Source organism: Anguilla rostrata, chromosome 10, assembly GCF_018555375.3.
Source record: "Anguilla rostrata isolate EN2019 chromosome 10, ASM1855537v3, whole genome shotgun sequence".
Taxonomy (NCBI): domain Eukaryota; kingdom Metazoa; phylum Chordata; class Actinopteri; order Anguilliformes; family Anguillidae; genus Anguilla; species Anguilla rostrata.
This window is the reverse complement of record NC_057942.1, coordinates 16,721,299-16,737,583: the sequence shown is the minus strand read 5'-3', so window position 1 is coordinate 16,737,583 and position 16,285 is coordinate 16,721,299. Positions and strand designations below refer to the sequence as shown.

General features: G+C 40.6%; 1 protein-coding gene across 1 annotated transcript in view; it reads left to right on the top strand.

Moving 5' to 3' along the window:
- Window positions 1-16,285, top strand: part of si:dkey-61l1.4 (collagen alpha-1(I) chain) — a 102,180-nt gene that overhangs the window by 56,747 nt on the left and 29,148 nt on the right. Inside the window, exons 8-22 of the mRNA XM_064354480.1 lie at window positions 757-801; window positions 1,273-1,392; window positions 4,344-4,382; window positions 4,834-4,887; window positions 5,857-5,910; window positions 8,777-8,884; window positions 9,288-9,341; window positions 11,032-11,085; window positions 11,945-11,989; window positions 12,719-12,772; window positions 12,923-12,967; window positions 13,961-14,014; window positions 14,232-14,276; window positions 14,384-14,437; window positions 15,848-15,892. Coding sequence (XP_064210550.1) covers window positions 757-801; window positions 1,273-1,392; window positions 4,344-4,382; window positions 4,834-4,887; window positions 5,857-5,910; window positions 8,777-8,884; window positions 9,288-9,341; window positions 11,032-11,085; window positions 11,945-11,989; window positions 12,719-12,772; window positions 12,923-12,967; window positions 13,961-14,014; window positions 14,232-14,276; window positions 14,384-14,437; window positions 15,848-15,892 — 870 coding nt within the window. The remainder of the gene's footprint in view (window positions 1-756; window positions 802-1,272; window positions 1,393-4,343; window positions 4,383-4,833; window positions 4,888-5,856; window positions 5,911-8,776; window positions 8,885-9,287; window positions 9,342-11,031; window positions 11,086-11,944; window positions 11,990-12,718; window positions 12,773-12,922; window positions 12,968-13,960; window positions 14,015-14,231; window positions 14,277-14,383; window positions 14,438-15,847; window positions 15,893-16,285) is intronic.

Genomic DNA, 16,285 nt, shown 5'->3' with positions numbered 1-16,285 from the left:
GTGGTCCCAGGTCATACTAGTCCGACTGGACTTTTGGTTTATTGGATAGGCAACAATGTTGAAAGAAAGATAGAGAACGTCTTCAGGCTCTTGGTGTTGAATGACTTCCATCTATGATGTCAGAGTTTGCCTTGATTATTCTAATTTCATTGTGTAAGCTCATAAATATATTTTGTCTGGGTCTTTGGAAACCATCCTAAATGTGATGGGATGAATAGGAATGAAAAAATATCATCTTTATTTTAAAAAAATTATCTACTTCATTTTGGCTCAGAAAATCAGTCCCTGCAGAGTAATTGGCTCAGAATAAAGAAAGTCTAAAATTTTAATGTACTGTAGTAATTTAACCACTATTACAGGAATATAATTTTGCCTGGGTAAATTCATAGTTTTGATTGGACATCAGTGTGGATATTTGCTTTTTGGCTCCAGAGGCTTAGTAAACTGCAATACCTCCGGTAACCACTGGAGTTTGCGAGCTTCAGGTCCCCTGGTTTGGACATGGTCTTGACTGCCTCTTCTGGCTCTGTCACCATCTCACACTTAATTTCACAATCTGCCTCTTTCTGTCATTGTATTTGCACAGCCTTACAAGCTGAGAAATTCTGAGAAAGTGCAGTGCAGAACAGATGTCAAATCAAGTTTAATGAAGCATTAAATGAACAGCTCAGGCAAACCAGATATTGAGTGAAACATATTTTATGTTGTTTTCTCTTTGTGAATATGTATATTTCTTTCCTTCTGTTGTCTCATCAGGGCTGTGCTGGTAGAAGAGGATACATGGGATTTAAGGGCAACAAGGTGAGAGAAACTTAGGGTGGGGTTGGCACATGCATACAAAAGTAGTGTATTGTAGTTGTTCCCAACCCTGTTTCTGGAGATCTACCATCCTGTAGGTTTTCATTCCAACCCTAAGAAAGCACATTTCATTCAACAGGTAGAGATCTTGTGCTCCTATTAGTAGGAACAGGTGTGCCAAATTGGTGTTTAAATGAAAATCTACTGGTAGATCTCCAGGAACGGGGTTAGAAACCACTGGTGTATGGATTCATTCCAAACAGATGGTGATGAAGAAAGATTAAGGGAGTATTCTCCCTCTGGCTGTAGAACATCTAATTGATCTTTCTGTAGTAAATTATAAGATGGCCCGCTTAAAATGTTCAGTAGCAGAAGTGTCCTTTAAAGTCCAGGAGAAGCATAGGAGGTGCTGTGATGCAAATGTGAGAATGCTATTGGCTGCGGTGGACTGCATTGGAGAGATGTGATTCGCAGGGAGTCGTGGGACCAGAGGGGCGCGAGGGGCGTAAAGGTGAGCGGGGACCCCCGGGTCCTCCGGGACTTCCCAACCTGTACCTCTGGAGGAACACAGCGGAGGCCTGGGCAGATTTTAGAGTGAGTACAAATTTCTGCAACCTGGGACATGTCTGTGAACCTGAGCAATCGCTAAACCTTTGTTTCCCCCAAATCCGAGACATTACACGGAGACATTAGGACGGAGTGTAGCACAGTGGGTAAGGAACTGGGCTTGTAACCGAAAGGTCACAGGTTCGATTCCCAGGTAGGACACTGCCGTTGTACCCTTGAGCAAGGTACTTAACCTACATTGCTTCAGTATATATCCAGCTGTATAAATGGATACAATGTAAAATGCTATGTAAAAGTTGTGTAAGTCGCTCTGGATAAGAGGGTCTGCTAAATGCCTGTAATGTAATAATTACACATTTTGGCTCATTCATGTGCTTTAAATAATTATGGCATGCATGCTGCAACAGTAGGAAAATGAGGCTGTATGAACCCTATATTGGGTGGATCTACTGTGCATGACAAACCCTGACATGTGTGACCCAACCGAAAGACTTGCTGTCCTTTGTAAGATTTTGATTCAAATCGAAAAGGAATTAATTGCACGTGATGGTGCCACCCATGTCGATGGCGGCATTCATGGCGCCTCACCCCGCTTTTAACTCAGTTGGAGATCGGTACGTCAGGGTTTCCACGAATCACATTTTGGTTCATTTTGTCTGATTTTGGGCCTAGGCCACAGGGATCTGCATTGATATAAATGGCTGTTTATTACCGCAGTAATGAAATAACCTGGCAGCTCCAGCCCTGTCATTTGCAGTTTTTTTGGGGTAACACTTGTGAAATAGATGCCTTCTGTCACTAAAGAGCAAAGCCCATCCCGGTGCATTGTGGGAACACTGGCTGGAACAGCGCCTGGGATCAGAGCCCGGAAAAGGGCTGCAAAGGGACAAAACCATTTATAGCTCTCGAGGGACACCGGCTAACCCCGGACAACATGCCTCGAGGGCGGCCGACGCCCACCGCTCTGGCCAGCGAAGTGGCTCGGTTATCTCCGCGTCCTCGCCGAACTGCGCCTGCTTCTATTTCTGACTCCCAAATTTCAGCTTTCTTTAAGACCGCAGTCACATGAGCCCCAGCTGCTGTTTCTGCTCCTGCCGGGTCTGGAACCAGTTGCAGAGATGAATCAGTGATTGATCTCTGCGGCTTATGCGCAGTTACACATGCATTCAACCCCTCATTCTATCACTGCTGTATCTGTTGAATTTAAGTCTGCTGAATGAGATTTTTTTTTTGATGCGAGCAGAGCACTGCAGGGTGATATATGGCAGCAGCATCTCATGGCAGAATATTGTTTGATTACAGTTTGTATACTGTAATCACTGTAATCATTTTCCTGGGAGTAAGGTGTCTTAACTTGGCTCATCACCATCCTCCCTTTGAAGTAAAATGGTGATTGAAATCCCAAACCATAGCTCAGGGGAACTTACCTGAGAATAATGTTTTGGCTGTTGTTATTTTCTTTAATTTTGCATACTTTATATAGCATTTATGACTTGGAACAACATGCATTTCACTTAGATTGAATCTTAATCTGGCTGAGTAGTGTAGTAGACTTCCCACCTGTGTATGAGGTACCTTTGTACCCACAAGAAATCACAACTTAAATTGTTTTACCTCAAAGTAATATCCAGCTGTATAAATGGATTATGCAAAAAAAAAAAAAAAAAAAATCAACAGATTTTGGATTGGGATTTCTTCAACAAAGATTTGTGAGAGATTTTTTTAATTTCCTGTGTGCTTATTAATTTTGCATGTCTACACTATACCAGAAGGCTAAATAACTGGAGCACAAACCTACAAGAATACAACTTGATAGGTAGCTGTTCTAGAAATTCATGCCTCACCAATTTTCAGATCGATTTACAATCATCCATGACACGTTCTGTTCAGTGTAAAACAGTGCTTTGTTCAGAGATCCTCTCCATCATGTGCTGTCAACGTGTGTCTGTGGAAGGGATTCTGAAATGTGAGGACAAGTTTGTGTTTTAAGAGAGAATGTGGTAGTAGTCAAGCAACTGTAAGCTTTAAAGTGCATAGTATCGCTGCACGTTACAGCAGGGAAGGAGTGTGAGGCATCTGATGTGGGTATCACAGTTGGATCTGATATCTCCACTTCTTTAGCCTCACAACATCATATATAGCACGGACTGCAATAAAGCATTTTCTGCGGTTTACCATTGAACGCTGCGGTCATGTAAGTGCTTCAGTGTGTAGTGATCTATCGTGAGACAGAGAAGATGAAAGTGGTTTATGTGGATTTTGTTTTATTGCATGCATATTAAAAACGTATTAGCAGGAAGATTCTTGGAAATGTTGACCGGATCCTGCTTTCCGGTTTGTTTATGCAAATGATGCATGCTGCATTTCAGATGCAAGTCCATGTATGTGGTTAGTTGCATGTAAAGCAGTGCATTACTCTGAGTGAAACATTTTAAGGGCTTTACTGAAATTAGTGGCTTTATGACTTCGACATGTATGTTTGTGTGTTTGTGCGATGCTTTTCTAGAGTTCACAGGGCAAGTATATGCTGATGTGGGTGATTATGGTGAAGTCCTCTCTCAGCTCAGAAAGAATACGTTTAATTAGGAGTGATTTGTCACTCAGGTAAATGTAATCCTGCAGTTTGGAATGAGAGGTGAATCCAAGTTTACATAACAGATGTTTTTTTGCATGGTGAATACAGGGTATGCAGAAAGATACTTTGGATGTGTGTGTGTGTGTGTGCATGCATATGTGCATGAGTGTGTGTGTAATAAATGCAGACTTGCATGCTGAGTGGACTGATTGGCGATTACACTCCACAGTGCACTGACAGTCTTCTAGTCCTGGAATAGCTCAATGTACTATGCACTGAGAATGTGACTCCCATCCCTGATTCATGTTGTTGATCTATGTGGCCTTAGCAGACCTTTGTTTTCAGAACCTTTGTGTAATCCTGTAACCTGATTGCTTCTGTTTTTTTCTGCTATCATTTCCAGCAAACCTCCTACTTCCAGCTGTTGTGGGTAGGCTGGCCTGTAAGTATAGCTCGCATATGGGCATTAGTGGTCATAATAAATCATGCTTTATTGCCCTTCTGTCTTTAAAAAAAAAAAATGCTTTTCTCTTTTTATTTTTCTTCTCTTGTGAAATTCTTTTGACCTTTGCGTACAGATTTGTCACACTTACAGGCCAAAGATGTCCTGAGATGTGCTTAAAATGATTTTTGTAGCCACAGGCCCATGCCCAGTATGGCTGTTGAATGTGTCCTTCATTCATCTCACATTTGGCACACATATCCATAGTGATCTTGACAGCTGCTCACGCTGTTTGACATAGCACTTGCATTATATTTGCATTACATTACTCCCCATTGACCTTGTGATTCATGTCTACTCATGCTTATTTCTGTGTGATAGTAGGAGGGAGGGTTCATGAATGGAATTGTCCCCTGTCCCTAATGGCAGTCTCCTCTTTCTGAGTTTGCAGAGGGAACAAGGTCTTCCTGGACTCATGGGGGAGATGGGAAAGCCAGGCCGACAAGTAAGTACAGCACCCAAACGAAAATGTTAAAAGTATAAATTTGATGTACAATTGTGATGTAAGAGTGATCACATCAGAGATCATTAACATACTGGCAGACTTCCGTCTTCTATTCATTGTGTTGAATACTTAATAAAATGTCTGGTGTTGTATTTTTTTTGTTTACTTGCTTTCTTTCTCCTGCGCTGTGGACTGTGCTCTCTGAGTCAACCAAGTGTGTTCTTATTTTAACCAAGTGCTTTTAAATAAACACAGCACTTCATTGAACCAGTTGTTTTCTATGGTTGTCCTGTCAATCATTAATCTGTCTTTGTGAACAGCAAGATGTGCAGGTGCCGCAACCATGCAAAGCATTATGGGAACTGACGGTGTGACAGATTTAAGTACAGTGATTGGCTTCCTCGTTTATGTCTTTTTGCACATTGTCATAGAGCCTGTTTTTTTCAAATGGGGGGTCCCATGACAGTATTGTAGGGGGGTCCAGGATCACACTCTCAAACGACATCCCCAGTCAGCCCACACCTATTTTTAAATGATGCGGATTCTCTGGATCCCTTTACATGTTGGTTAGGGTTCCTGGATTGGAAAGGGTTTAAAATCCCTGTCGTAAAGTATTATGACCTTAAAGCATTATGACAAATTTAAGTTCTGTACATATGACCACAGCATATGTTTTAATGTGTATCCTGTGTACAGCCTGTGATTGTGTTATTTTTTCCTCAGTGTGAGTGAGAGTCTTGCCAATGTGCATTACTTTATTATGTTGTCAATTGTAAATGTTAAGGTGTTTATTATGTTGTTAATTGTGAATGTTAATGTCAATAATGAAGTCATATTAAAGTGATCTGTACTCATTTTGTTATTGATTAACATATGAAGAGGACATTATGGGATTGTGTGTAACATGAGAACTAGCAGACTGATGAATACTGATGAGTTCTCTCTCTCTCTCTCTCTCTCTCTCTGTAGGGGATACCTGGAGATCCTGGAGAGAGAGGACCTCCAGGGATCAGGGGTGTCATGGTAACGCCCACGCCTCTTCACAGCATTTCCTTTCAGAAGGGAATCATAAACTGCAGCATAAAATAAACTGCATAATTTCAGACAAAATTTATCAAAGTAATTTGGAAGAAATGTAGGTTGGTGTTGTGAACCAGACCTGTGTGGATTTCTCAATGCAAACTTTCAACCATGGTTTGAATCAGAGGGAAGCCCACATTCATTTCCAATGTTACATGTGATTTAACTAATACTGATTAATTAGAGGAAATTGAATGACAATGAATGACTGTTGTGATTTATATGCAGAGGACACTGTCCATTTGGAAATGTGGGAATGATCAATGGGAAACATCTGGAGAGTGCAGGGAAAAATGGATCCACCTCAAATTAATTTGTGAAGAAAGTCAAGTGTGTTTCTTTGCCCTCTTTGACGTTGCGCGCAGACTGGAATTTCTGTTAGTCTCAGGCTTTAGGTTTGATTCATTTATGCATGGGCATGAAGAACACAGACAGGCCACACGCTGTTCTCTTGCAGTTCCTGTAGCGTTTGTGACTTCTGCTGAGTAACAGTAATAACTGACCAGTTTGTTTGTGGATTTATCTGTGGATGACACAGTCCGCTTTGTCGCAACTGACTTTTGAAAACGAGGCTACTGAAGGTGAGTGGACTGGTACTCTGAACAGCATGTCCACTGCTTGGCACCCTTTTAGCAGTTTCCAGATTCCATTTGTAACTTGATTTGTTTCATTCTTCAAAATAATTTTTGTGGGGGGCGAAATCAAGAACGTGATTGCTTACAAGCAGTGGGAAGCCATGCCTCCCAGCTGCTCTTGGTTTCATTCATTAGTGTCCTTGGTACAAATTGATGCACTGTGAGTGTTTTCCACGCACACATCCAAATGAACCAAACAAAACTTCTGTTGCAATAAAATGACCAAGTGAACGAAACCTTGCTATACTGAATTAGTTTAAACTGTTCATTCATTCATTCATTCATCCATCCATCCATCCATCCATTATCTATACCCGGTTAGGGTCATGGGAGGTACTGGAGCCTATCCCAGCAAGCATTGGGCAAGAGGCAAGAATGTTACCTGGACATTTCGCCAGTCCATCGCAGGGCACACACACCATTCACTCACTTGCTCATACCTAGGGGCAATTTAGACACTCCAATTAATGTAACCTGTATGTCTTTGGACTGTGGGATGAAACCGGAGTACCCAGAGGAAACCCACGCAGACACGTGGAGAACATGCAAACTTAAGAAAGGCCAAACAATTAAATTAATTTGAGGTCATTTTGTATTTTTCAAACAAAAGGTTTGAATCAATACATGCACTGAAAAAACATGCAGATTTTTACGGTAAAATACTGGCAACTGGGTTGCCAGAAACTTTCCATTTAAATAAGAGTTACAAAATGTTAAGTTACTTTAATGCATGAGCAGGCTGTTTTTTTCTAATAAAAGTGAAATGTGTTACGGTGTTTCACCATACATAATACAATGATTTACATTTTAGCTGTTCAGTTTTTTTACCTTCGTTATTCTACAGACTTTTTTCGTAAAATTCAGACTTTTTTTTTACTGTGTGGCATTCCCTTCTTTTTTTGGGATTCTGATTTACATGGCGCAGTAGACATACTGAACTTTAATGTTGTTGTTTTTTTTGATCTTCTGAACTGTTTTTTCTCCAAATCTGTAATTATGTTTGTATCATCTTTTCTGAATTTGAAAGTCACTGTCATAATCTTCAGTACCACATCAAATCAGTAACTTTTAATTACCTAAATCCTAGTTAAAGCTCATGATTCAAGACTGCTTTTATCCTCAAAGGCTTTTTTGTCAGGCTCATTCTTCAAAAATCTGGCCTTTGAACCTTTTTTTCGAGTGTGGCTTTTGACAGATCCGAAGATAATGTCACACATTTACTCCTGTACTTCAGAGCTGCAATCAAATGATGACATTAGGTCCAATTATGTGCTCAGAATCTAACACATTCAAAGCCACTGCTCTGCAAAAACCCATACTGGCTCAAGTCTTACTCTGCAAAAACAAAGTCAATCTTTACAAGCATTTTGTAGAGTATTTAGACTTAAAATCTTATGTATGCTACTTTTTGCTGAATAAGACAAAAAATCAAATCAAGTCTATTTTATTTGTATAGCACTTTTCACTGAGGACTGTCTGACACACACTTTATGGAGCAGCAGAAGGACAATCGATTGCCAATGACATGAGACAGTTGGACTCATTTCATGATTTGCCAATGGAGTTAGACATTTTCACTTGTCAAGCAAAAAGCTACTTAAAACAAGCTAATATTTTCAACTTGAGTGAAAGAGAAGATTTTTAAATCTCATTACAAGACTAAATTACTTAAGGCAGAATTTTTTTTAACAGTGTACTGATAATGATCACCAAGTTCCATCAGAAACCCTTCACACCCTGCGTCTTCTGAGTGGCGTGTTTAGATTGTGTGCGTGTGTTCAAGTTCTGTTTGTTTTTAATGGGTGAGATCCAATTTAGGGCTAAGACACACGTGTGGGAGTCTAAGATGAGAACACCCATCATTCAGTGTTCTCTCTGGGCCTTACCGGCTGTAATTCCTCTGTGATAAGTTCAGGGGGCTGGGGTTTTATTGGGAATACTAATGACATGTTTATGGCCTACTGAGTGGTTTCATTAGGAATATTTACTGTTTTCTGCCAATTTAAACTAATGGAGACAAAGGAGGGAAACCTTAGACGTGCGCACGCATTCAAAATGAGCTCAGAATGCAGTGCTGATTCTTGCAGTCAGGTGCACACCACACGCTTTACCCTCAGTCTGCACTGAGGGATTGTCCCGCAGTGAACTGAATGGATCGTGTTTGTGGCCCATAGGGCTATCCAGGGCCTAAGGGCATGGCTGGCAAGCCAGGGCACAAGGGCAGGGATGGAGAAAATGGTGCCAATGGACAGCCAGGCCCGCCAGGAAAACCTGGGATGCGGGTGAGGACGAAGGCCACCACTGATCCCTATGAGTGTGTGTGTCTGTGTATGTGTGTGTGCGCATGTGTGTGTGTGTGTGTGTGTGTGCATGTGAGTGTGTGTGTGCGTGGGTATAAACAGTATATATTTATGCCTTTACTTACATCATGGTGTATGTGTGTGTGCGCATGTGCATGTGAGTTTGTGTGTTTTTGTGTGTGCGCGCGCGTGTGTGTGTAGGTGTTTTTGCATGTGTGTGTGTGTGTTTGTGCGTGGGTATACACAGTATATATTTATGCCTATACTTACATCATGGAAATAATGTCTTGAGAGTTTAGGTATGAGTTTTACGTGTGATATTTAGAAGGTACTTAATGGAAATAGCATGTGTTCATAAATTTTATTTATGTATTTTTGGTTCCAGGGTCCACGAGGATACAAAGGGGAGTCGGCCCCCCCAGGGGAGAAAGGAGATGAGGTGAGGATGACGTCTCTCAAGATTTTCCTGTTCCGCCTGTCAAATATGGACAGAATTAATATCAACATGCGCTCCTCAAATGTTTGGACAGTCATGGTTAAATTATATGTGTAAGGTGGGGGCACAGTAGCTAATAATTTTGTGTTATGATTCAAGATTTGGTTGGACAAGTCGGCTGCAATATTTATTTGTGTGTTTGTTGGAGAGGTGGAATAGAACAAACCTGACAGTTTGTGAGTCATTGTGGACCAAATTCTGCAACCTGAATGTAATACCATCCATAGCCACTGGCGGAGGCATTTCAAAGGTTTTGCATCCTATTTTCAAACCCAGTTCAGCACTCAGATGATTTCCTTTTATTATCCTCAAACTATTGTAAGATAGAAAATTACAATACGATAATTAAGCTACATAATATTATGCTTGCTTATATCCTGTATTTAAAAACATATACTTTTACCCTAGACATTTCCCCTAGATTTTGTGAGACTTAAAGACAAATAGAATTATTGAAATTATCCTGCTTAAACATGTTAGAAAGTATATGCTATACCATACTTCATTGTGAGGCTGTACAATGAGATCATTCCTTAGTAATTCTCACAAACAATTACCTTCATATTTAGTATTTTTGGTGTTCCAAAGAGCAGTGCCTTCATTGACCCATACCATCCAGTCATTGTGAAATGAGGTCATTTTGGCTAATCTGATCTGCAATTGTGAGGTTAATTGATATTTCTCTTTATTTATGTGCCTGCATTGTATTCATCTTGAACTGATACCATGGACCAGAAGAGGGCTGGTTAGGATTGTCACATTGATTTGACAGATAACTTGAATTAAGCCTGAATTTGTCAAGTCATCATCTCAGAATATTGTACCTCCCCATCCTTTTTCCATTCCTTACTGATGAAGTTTGTTCAATATAAGTTATGAAGTCTGCAAACTTCATGGTGTACAGAGTTCATAACATTAATCAAGGGTATACAGTGCATATCACAGCCACCACCAACAGCAGTCAGAAGTAAAGCACTGTACAGACCAGTGCTACAATAGTCTCCTGGCGGGAAAAAAACATTTGGCAAATATTCTGGCTTTCCATATCAGTTTACAGTTAACCTTCATCTCTGAAATACTGGCAGACCAATAGTGGGCCGCTCATGTGGTACCTACTGTATCTTTCAGGTTTCATGTTTTTTTTTTCTTATTTTACTCTGAATTTATCTAAACAGGCTTTCTAGCTGTCAGTCAATGGTGCAGTGCTGTTCAGTTGAGCAATTGGTCATTTAGCTTGTCTGTGTTCGAAAGGAATGCACAGTTGCACAACCACAATATTTTCTTTCCTTCAGTGTCTGGCCAGGTAACCTAGGTGAAACAAGTGACAAGCTTTTCTTTGTTCCTGGTGCATAACCACAACCTAGCTGGGGGTCTATGGAATTTGGAAACTAAATGGAACAGACAGTATTATTCGAGACAGGAAGTAACAGCCCACTATGTCAAAAGATCCGGATCTCTGACTCAGAACACACTCTCCTGGAGTTGGTATTTACATGTCAGAGCCCAACTACATGTCAGAGTTGTGATCTGTTATGTAACAGAAGGTGTGTGTGCGTGCGTGTGGACATGTCCAATACTTGCAAATGAATGAACAAGTAAGGCTACTTTGTCTTGTTTCTTCTTTCCATTACAGGGTTTTGCTGGAGAAATTGGCCTTCGTGGAGAGGGGGGAGGGAAAGGGGTGAAGGTAAACCAAGATAATTCACAGCAGATTACATACTGAATTAATCAATTACATGCTTTCATTGAATTAATCTGTTGTTTCAACTGCTTTTTATTGCTTCATAACTGTGGGTTTGCGATTGTGTTTGTTTGTTCTCTTAGGCATGATGTGGCTTGGTTAAGATCACCTGCTTTAGTGTTCTTGGGATTCCCATATCTAGTTTTAATTTTAAGGACACTCAAGACAAAATGCAAATGATCCAATTTCTGTCTTAGGACATTTGTCTTCTAGAGAAGAGTTGTGTCCAGTTTTCAGTTTTCTTTTTCTTTTGGACACAGAATAACATGTTTTTACGATCATTTACAAATTATTTGAAGTTGTTGCCCTCTAGTGGTAGAATAGGCGCTGCGTAAGGAGGTTTGTTGTGTAGTTCTTTGCTTTAGCTTTGATTTCACATTAAGGGTCTGGTTTACAAAGACCTTTAGCACATGCAAAAGCAATAACATAGCTAATGATTGGTTGTGGTATTTGTTTTACACCAATCATTGGTTGTGTTATTAGTTTTGCATGCGCTAAAAGGTACTGCATGTGCTAAAGGTCTTAGCAAATCAGATCCTGAATGTATACTTCTAAAGCTGTTTTGTAAGAGTGGGACAGTCCATTTTTCATTGGTATAGAATTATTATTATTATTGTTTTTATATTTATTATTATTATTATTATTATTATTATTATTATTATTACATATGGCCTAGCAAATTTTTGTTATCAACATGTTTGATTGAAAATTTTTAGTTTGCAGGAGTCAAATTTTACATTTAAAGTATTTTGAATTTCCATTTGGCCCAAGTATGTCTATGATCATATTCATGTCTCTTGTCCAGGGCTCCAAAGGAGAACCAGGGCTCTCTGGCCCCCTTGGCCCACCTGTGAGTGTCCACCGACCTGGAGCTCCCCCCCAGTGTGCACCCTAAAATCTCACACCACCTGTCTGCGTGCTTCAGTCCCAAATCTCAACTTATTATACAAATATACATTACTCTGAGACAATACAGGTTTCATGTCAGTGCAGAATTTGATATCTGAAAAAAGGTGTTAATTGTTCCTGCTGACATTCTGTTGCACTTTCTATCAACTGATTTCACGGTCAATTCAACATACCGCTATCCGTTGTACCATTTATATCATGGCAGCTCAACCCTGTTCCAAAGGTCTACCGAGATTTAATGTCCTGCAAGTTTTTATTTCAAACCTAATTTGGCACACTTGATTCTAATAATTAGCTGATCGAAGAGATCTCCAGCTGTTGAATGAGGTGTGCATTGCTGGGGTTGGAGTGAAAACTTACAAAGTGGTAGATCTCCAGGAACATAGATGGGCAGCCCTGGTTCATATGTAGTCTTTATTGAATATCTGTAATAAAAGCTGAAATGGAGGCCTTGAGTGATACATAAATCAACTGAAAGGTAATTTTGTCTATAATTTCCAGTCTACTTAGAAGAGCTTGCAAGTGTTTGGTGATCAGACTAGGCAATTTTGCCCATCTAGACTCATAGTTAGCCATTTTCACAGACATACACTTTAAGCTTAAATGCAGTTTCTGTGTACTGCTTAATTTTTGTGTGAAGTAACAATTTCCCCATTTGCTCTGTCCCCAGGGGCCACAGGGCAACCGAGGGGCCCAGGGTCTGCCGGGGCCTCTGGGGGAGAAGGTAAGTAATCCACATCACAAAGGGGTGAGAAGGGGTAAAGTGTTGCCATCCTATGGGTCAAATCAGGGTTTTATAGTTTTACAGTTTTAATATACACACGGTACGCTAGATGCTGCACTTTCACGATGGTGTGATGGTTTGTTTTTCAAGGGGGAAGAAGGCCCCAGTGGAGCTCCTGGACCAACAGGGCCAGTGGTGAGTATCGGAGGCAGTTTGTTCACACATCGGTCCAGCGGCCTTGGTTTACATCCTCCCAAACTCAGTTCTGTAACCCTTGACTGCACTACGAACTGCTCGACAAGTCTTCCCTTAGTTCATTTTTAAATTCATAAGCAAGTTGAGATCATAAGACTGTCATAACAGTTTATTCTTAGGCTCAGACGTGATCCTGAAGGATAACAACTGTGACCCTCGTGTCTGGTGGCTTTAGCTCTACCTAAAACAGGTTTTTTCAACATCTAATCAGCTGGAGCTGTAGTCTGTAATGAGAGTTATGTTATATAAACTTGACTGACTGACTGGTTTATTTATTAATTGATTGATTAATGGAAGGCAAATTCATAGTGCAAGCCCTAAACTCCGAAAGAGTAGACTCCTGACTTCTGAAGACTAACATCTGCCCGTGGCAATGAGCCAAATTTGTTACGGAAATCGAATTTAATACAAAAATTATGGAAACACAGATGCATGTACCCTGCTATGGAGGGCACTGCAGAAATACAATGAGCTTTTACTATAGTTGGGCATTCCAAATAATCTTCCACAATCTGTGATTGGCTATGGGAATATTTCTTGGTTCGGCATCAGTCAGTTATAATAGAAGTGAATTTACGATAGGGTTACTTCATCAATTGCGTAGACAATGGAGAAGCAGATAAGCTGTACCAATTGCCTTTGCATCTCCTCTCCTCCTTTCCTCCACATTCTTCCGTGTAGGAGACGAGTGGTAGTTGGGGAGGGGAGGAAAAGAGGTGAGAAGCAAAAAGTATTGGGACGCACCCACCTTTTAATGTAAATGTAAAACTTAATCAGCCACTGGGGGTCACTAGAGAACAACAAGGCATGTTTCCGGTATTATCATTATTGTAATGAAGACAGCAAAAGAATGCTTTTTTGTAGGAATGTGCACACACAACCATAGATTGTATGCGTAAGTAAGTGTTCGTGTGTATGTTTTTCATTGCATAGGGAGCTCCGGGATGCACAGGGTCGGTCGGTGCTCAAGGGGTGAATGGCTCTGAGGTAATATCACAGCTTGCTTATTTTTGGGAAATTCATCACCTGTGATCTCCCAGATCTATTTCCAGCACCTATTATCCAGCTGTCTTAAACGGTACATTTTTTAATATGTGCAACATTGAAATCACCAAGGATTATGGAGTATCATTTTAATGCAATATGTGTAGTCCTGCATATAACAGTGTGATGGCTAACAGTCTGTCTGAACTGGCCCCTGCAGGGAGATGCGGGACCAGCTGGTCCAGCTGGCCGAAGAGGCCCACAGGTATGAGCCGTCTGTGCATGACTGGCTGTATGTGGTCTGTTTTTTATCATTTGTGTTTGGCTTCCACTGTACAGCTTCTTTACAGCATTACTGTTTGTCTGTTCCAGGGGCCCCAAGGGCTTATGGGTGTGAGGGGGTTCCCAGGGCCTCCGGGGCCTCAGGTGAGTCTTGAGAAAAGCTAGCTCAAAGCCTCATGCCATTAGCTAATGTTGCTAAGCAGGATTGTATGTACAAACTGATACAATTACAGACAGACTGGTCAAATGATTGGTTATGAACCAAGAAGTAGCATACACAGTTATGCCATATCACACACTTTGTTTTCACTGATGCAAAAATGTCATTATTAAATGAAAACAAGTTTTCCATAATATTCCATAATATTCCATTTGATAAAAATTAATTTCTATCAAAATCAGACAAAGGCATGCTGTGCCATGAAGAGTATGTGACCCCTTTCGAATTTCCTCTATTATTGCCTATTTGTCACATTTAATTTCAGATCTTTCAGCTTTTTAAGCAAAATGTAATATTAGACAAAGCAAGACCGAATAAACAATTATTTCATTTATTTAATGAAAAAATCTATCAAACCTGTTACGACCCGTACCTCACCTGCGTTATAATAACCAGGTGTACGCTATAAGACGTAACACGAAGCCACCTCAACAATAACCGCAACTCGAAAGAAAACGTTTATTATACAGCAAAGCAGGGAGTGAGTCTATTTGTCCTAAAGGAGTTCTAAGCATATGTACCGGTTTGATGCAGGTCATAGGATCTCACTGGGTTAGGTAGATGTAACTCGTGCAAGACGGTCCTCCTGTCAAAAGTCCGTCCACCAGTTTTTTTACAGATGTTTCGAGATACTGGGGAAGTTGCTGGCTACAATCCTTACAATCTGCACTCTTATCTAAAATAACTTTCTATAACTAAAAAGAAACACAATGGCTACTGTTAGTGACTGAACACGATACAAGAAAGTTTGTAAGCAAAGATGGTGATGATGGTGGTCAAGACGAGCAGATTTCAGACAACAGACAATGTGAACTATAGGCAGTAGGCAACTCCGAGCTGTAGGGCAAGACTCAGACCAAGACTCAGACTAAGACTTAAAAAGATGGGGAGGGGAGACAGAAACAAACGCGGCAGCAACAACTCCTATGTCACCCATATGAAAAGTAATTGAATATTTATTCACAGCACTGTATGTCTTATTCCTTGTTGTGGCAAAGGCAGCAATGCATAGTCTAAAGAATGGTAAGAGCAAAAGCAGATTATCAGATTCATCAAAGGCTAAGAATAGCATGGTCACTGAAAAGCAGACTATGAGCTCAGCTTTATAGTGAAAAAAACACAGCTGATAGCATGGGCTTCGGAGTAATATACTTTGGACATTATAGTAATGAGATGAGCCAAGGAATACCATCATATATTTTTAATTGGGAGCAAAAACACTGTGAATATCACGTGTTGTATGCAGAGTTTGAGGAATTTTCATTGTTATGGCAGTACAGGTGTTCAAACACTGTAAGCAATGCATAAATCTGTATCCTGCTGTGTTTTACCAGGGACCCCAAGGGAAGGATGGAGCTCCTGGCTGTAAAGGTGACCCTGTGAGTCTCCCTTTCCTCTTTCTGAGGGTGTGCTCTGCGTTGCCTGACACTGATAGGCTGTAAGGCTAATAATGGCATACGGCCATTTGGGAAAGATTGAGTTCAATTCATTTCTGTTTGTATAGCACTTTTTACAGAAAACTGTCACAAAGGCTCTTTAGAGAGTTGTAAGGCACGAAGCAGAGCAAAGAAAGCAAACAGAGCAAACACCAAGCCTGAACTCCCAAATAGCATGTGCATAAGGTAAAAAAGAAAAAACTCCCAGTGGGGAGAAAACTCTTAACTGGTGGCGAGAAAACACTCTCCAATGGGAAAAAATCTTGAGAGGAACCCAGTTATAGAGGAGGAGCCAATCCTCCACTGGTCAGCCAGGTGTAAAGTGGTAGGTGAATG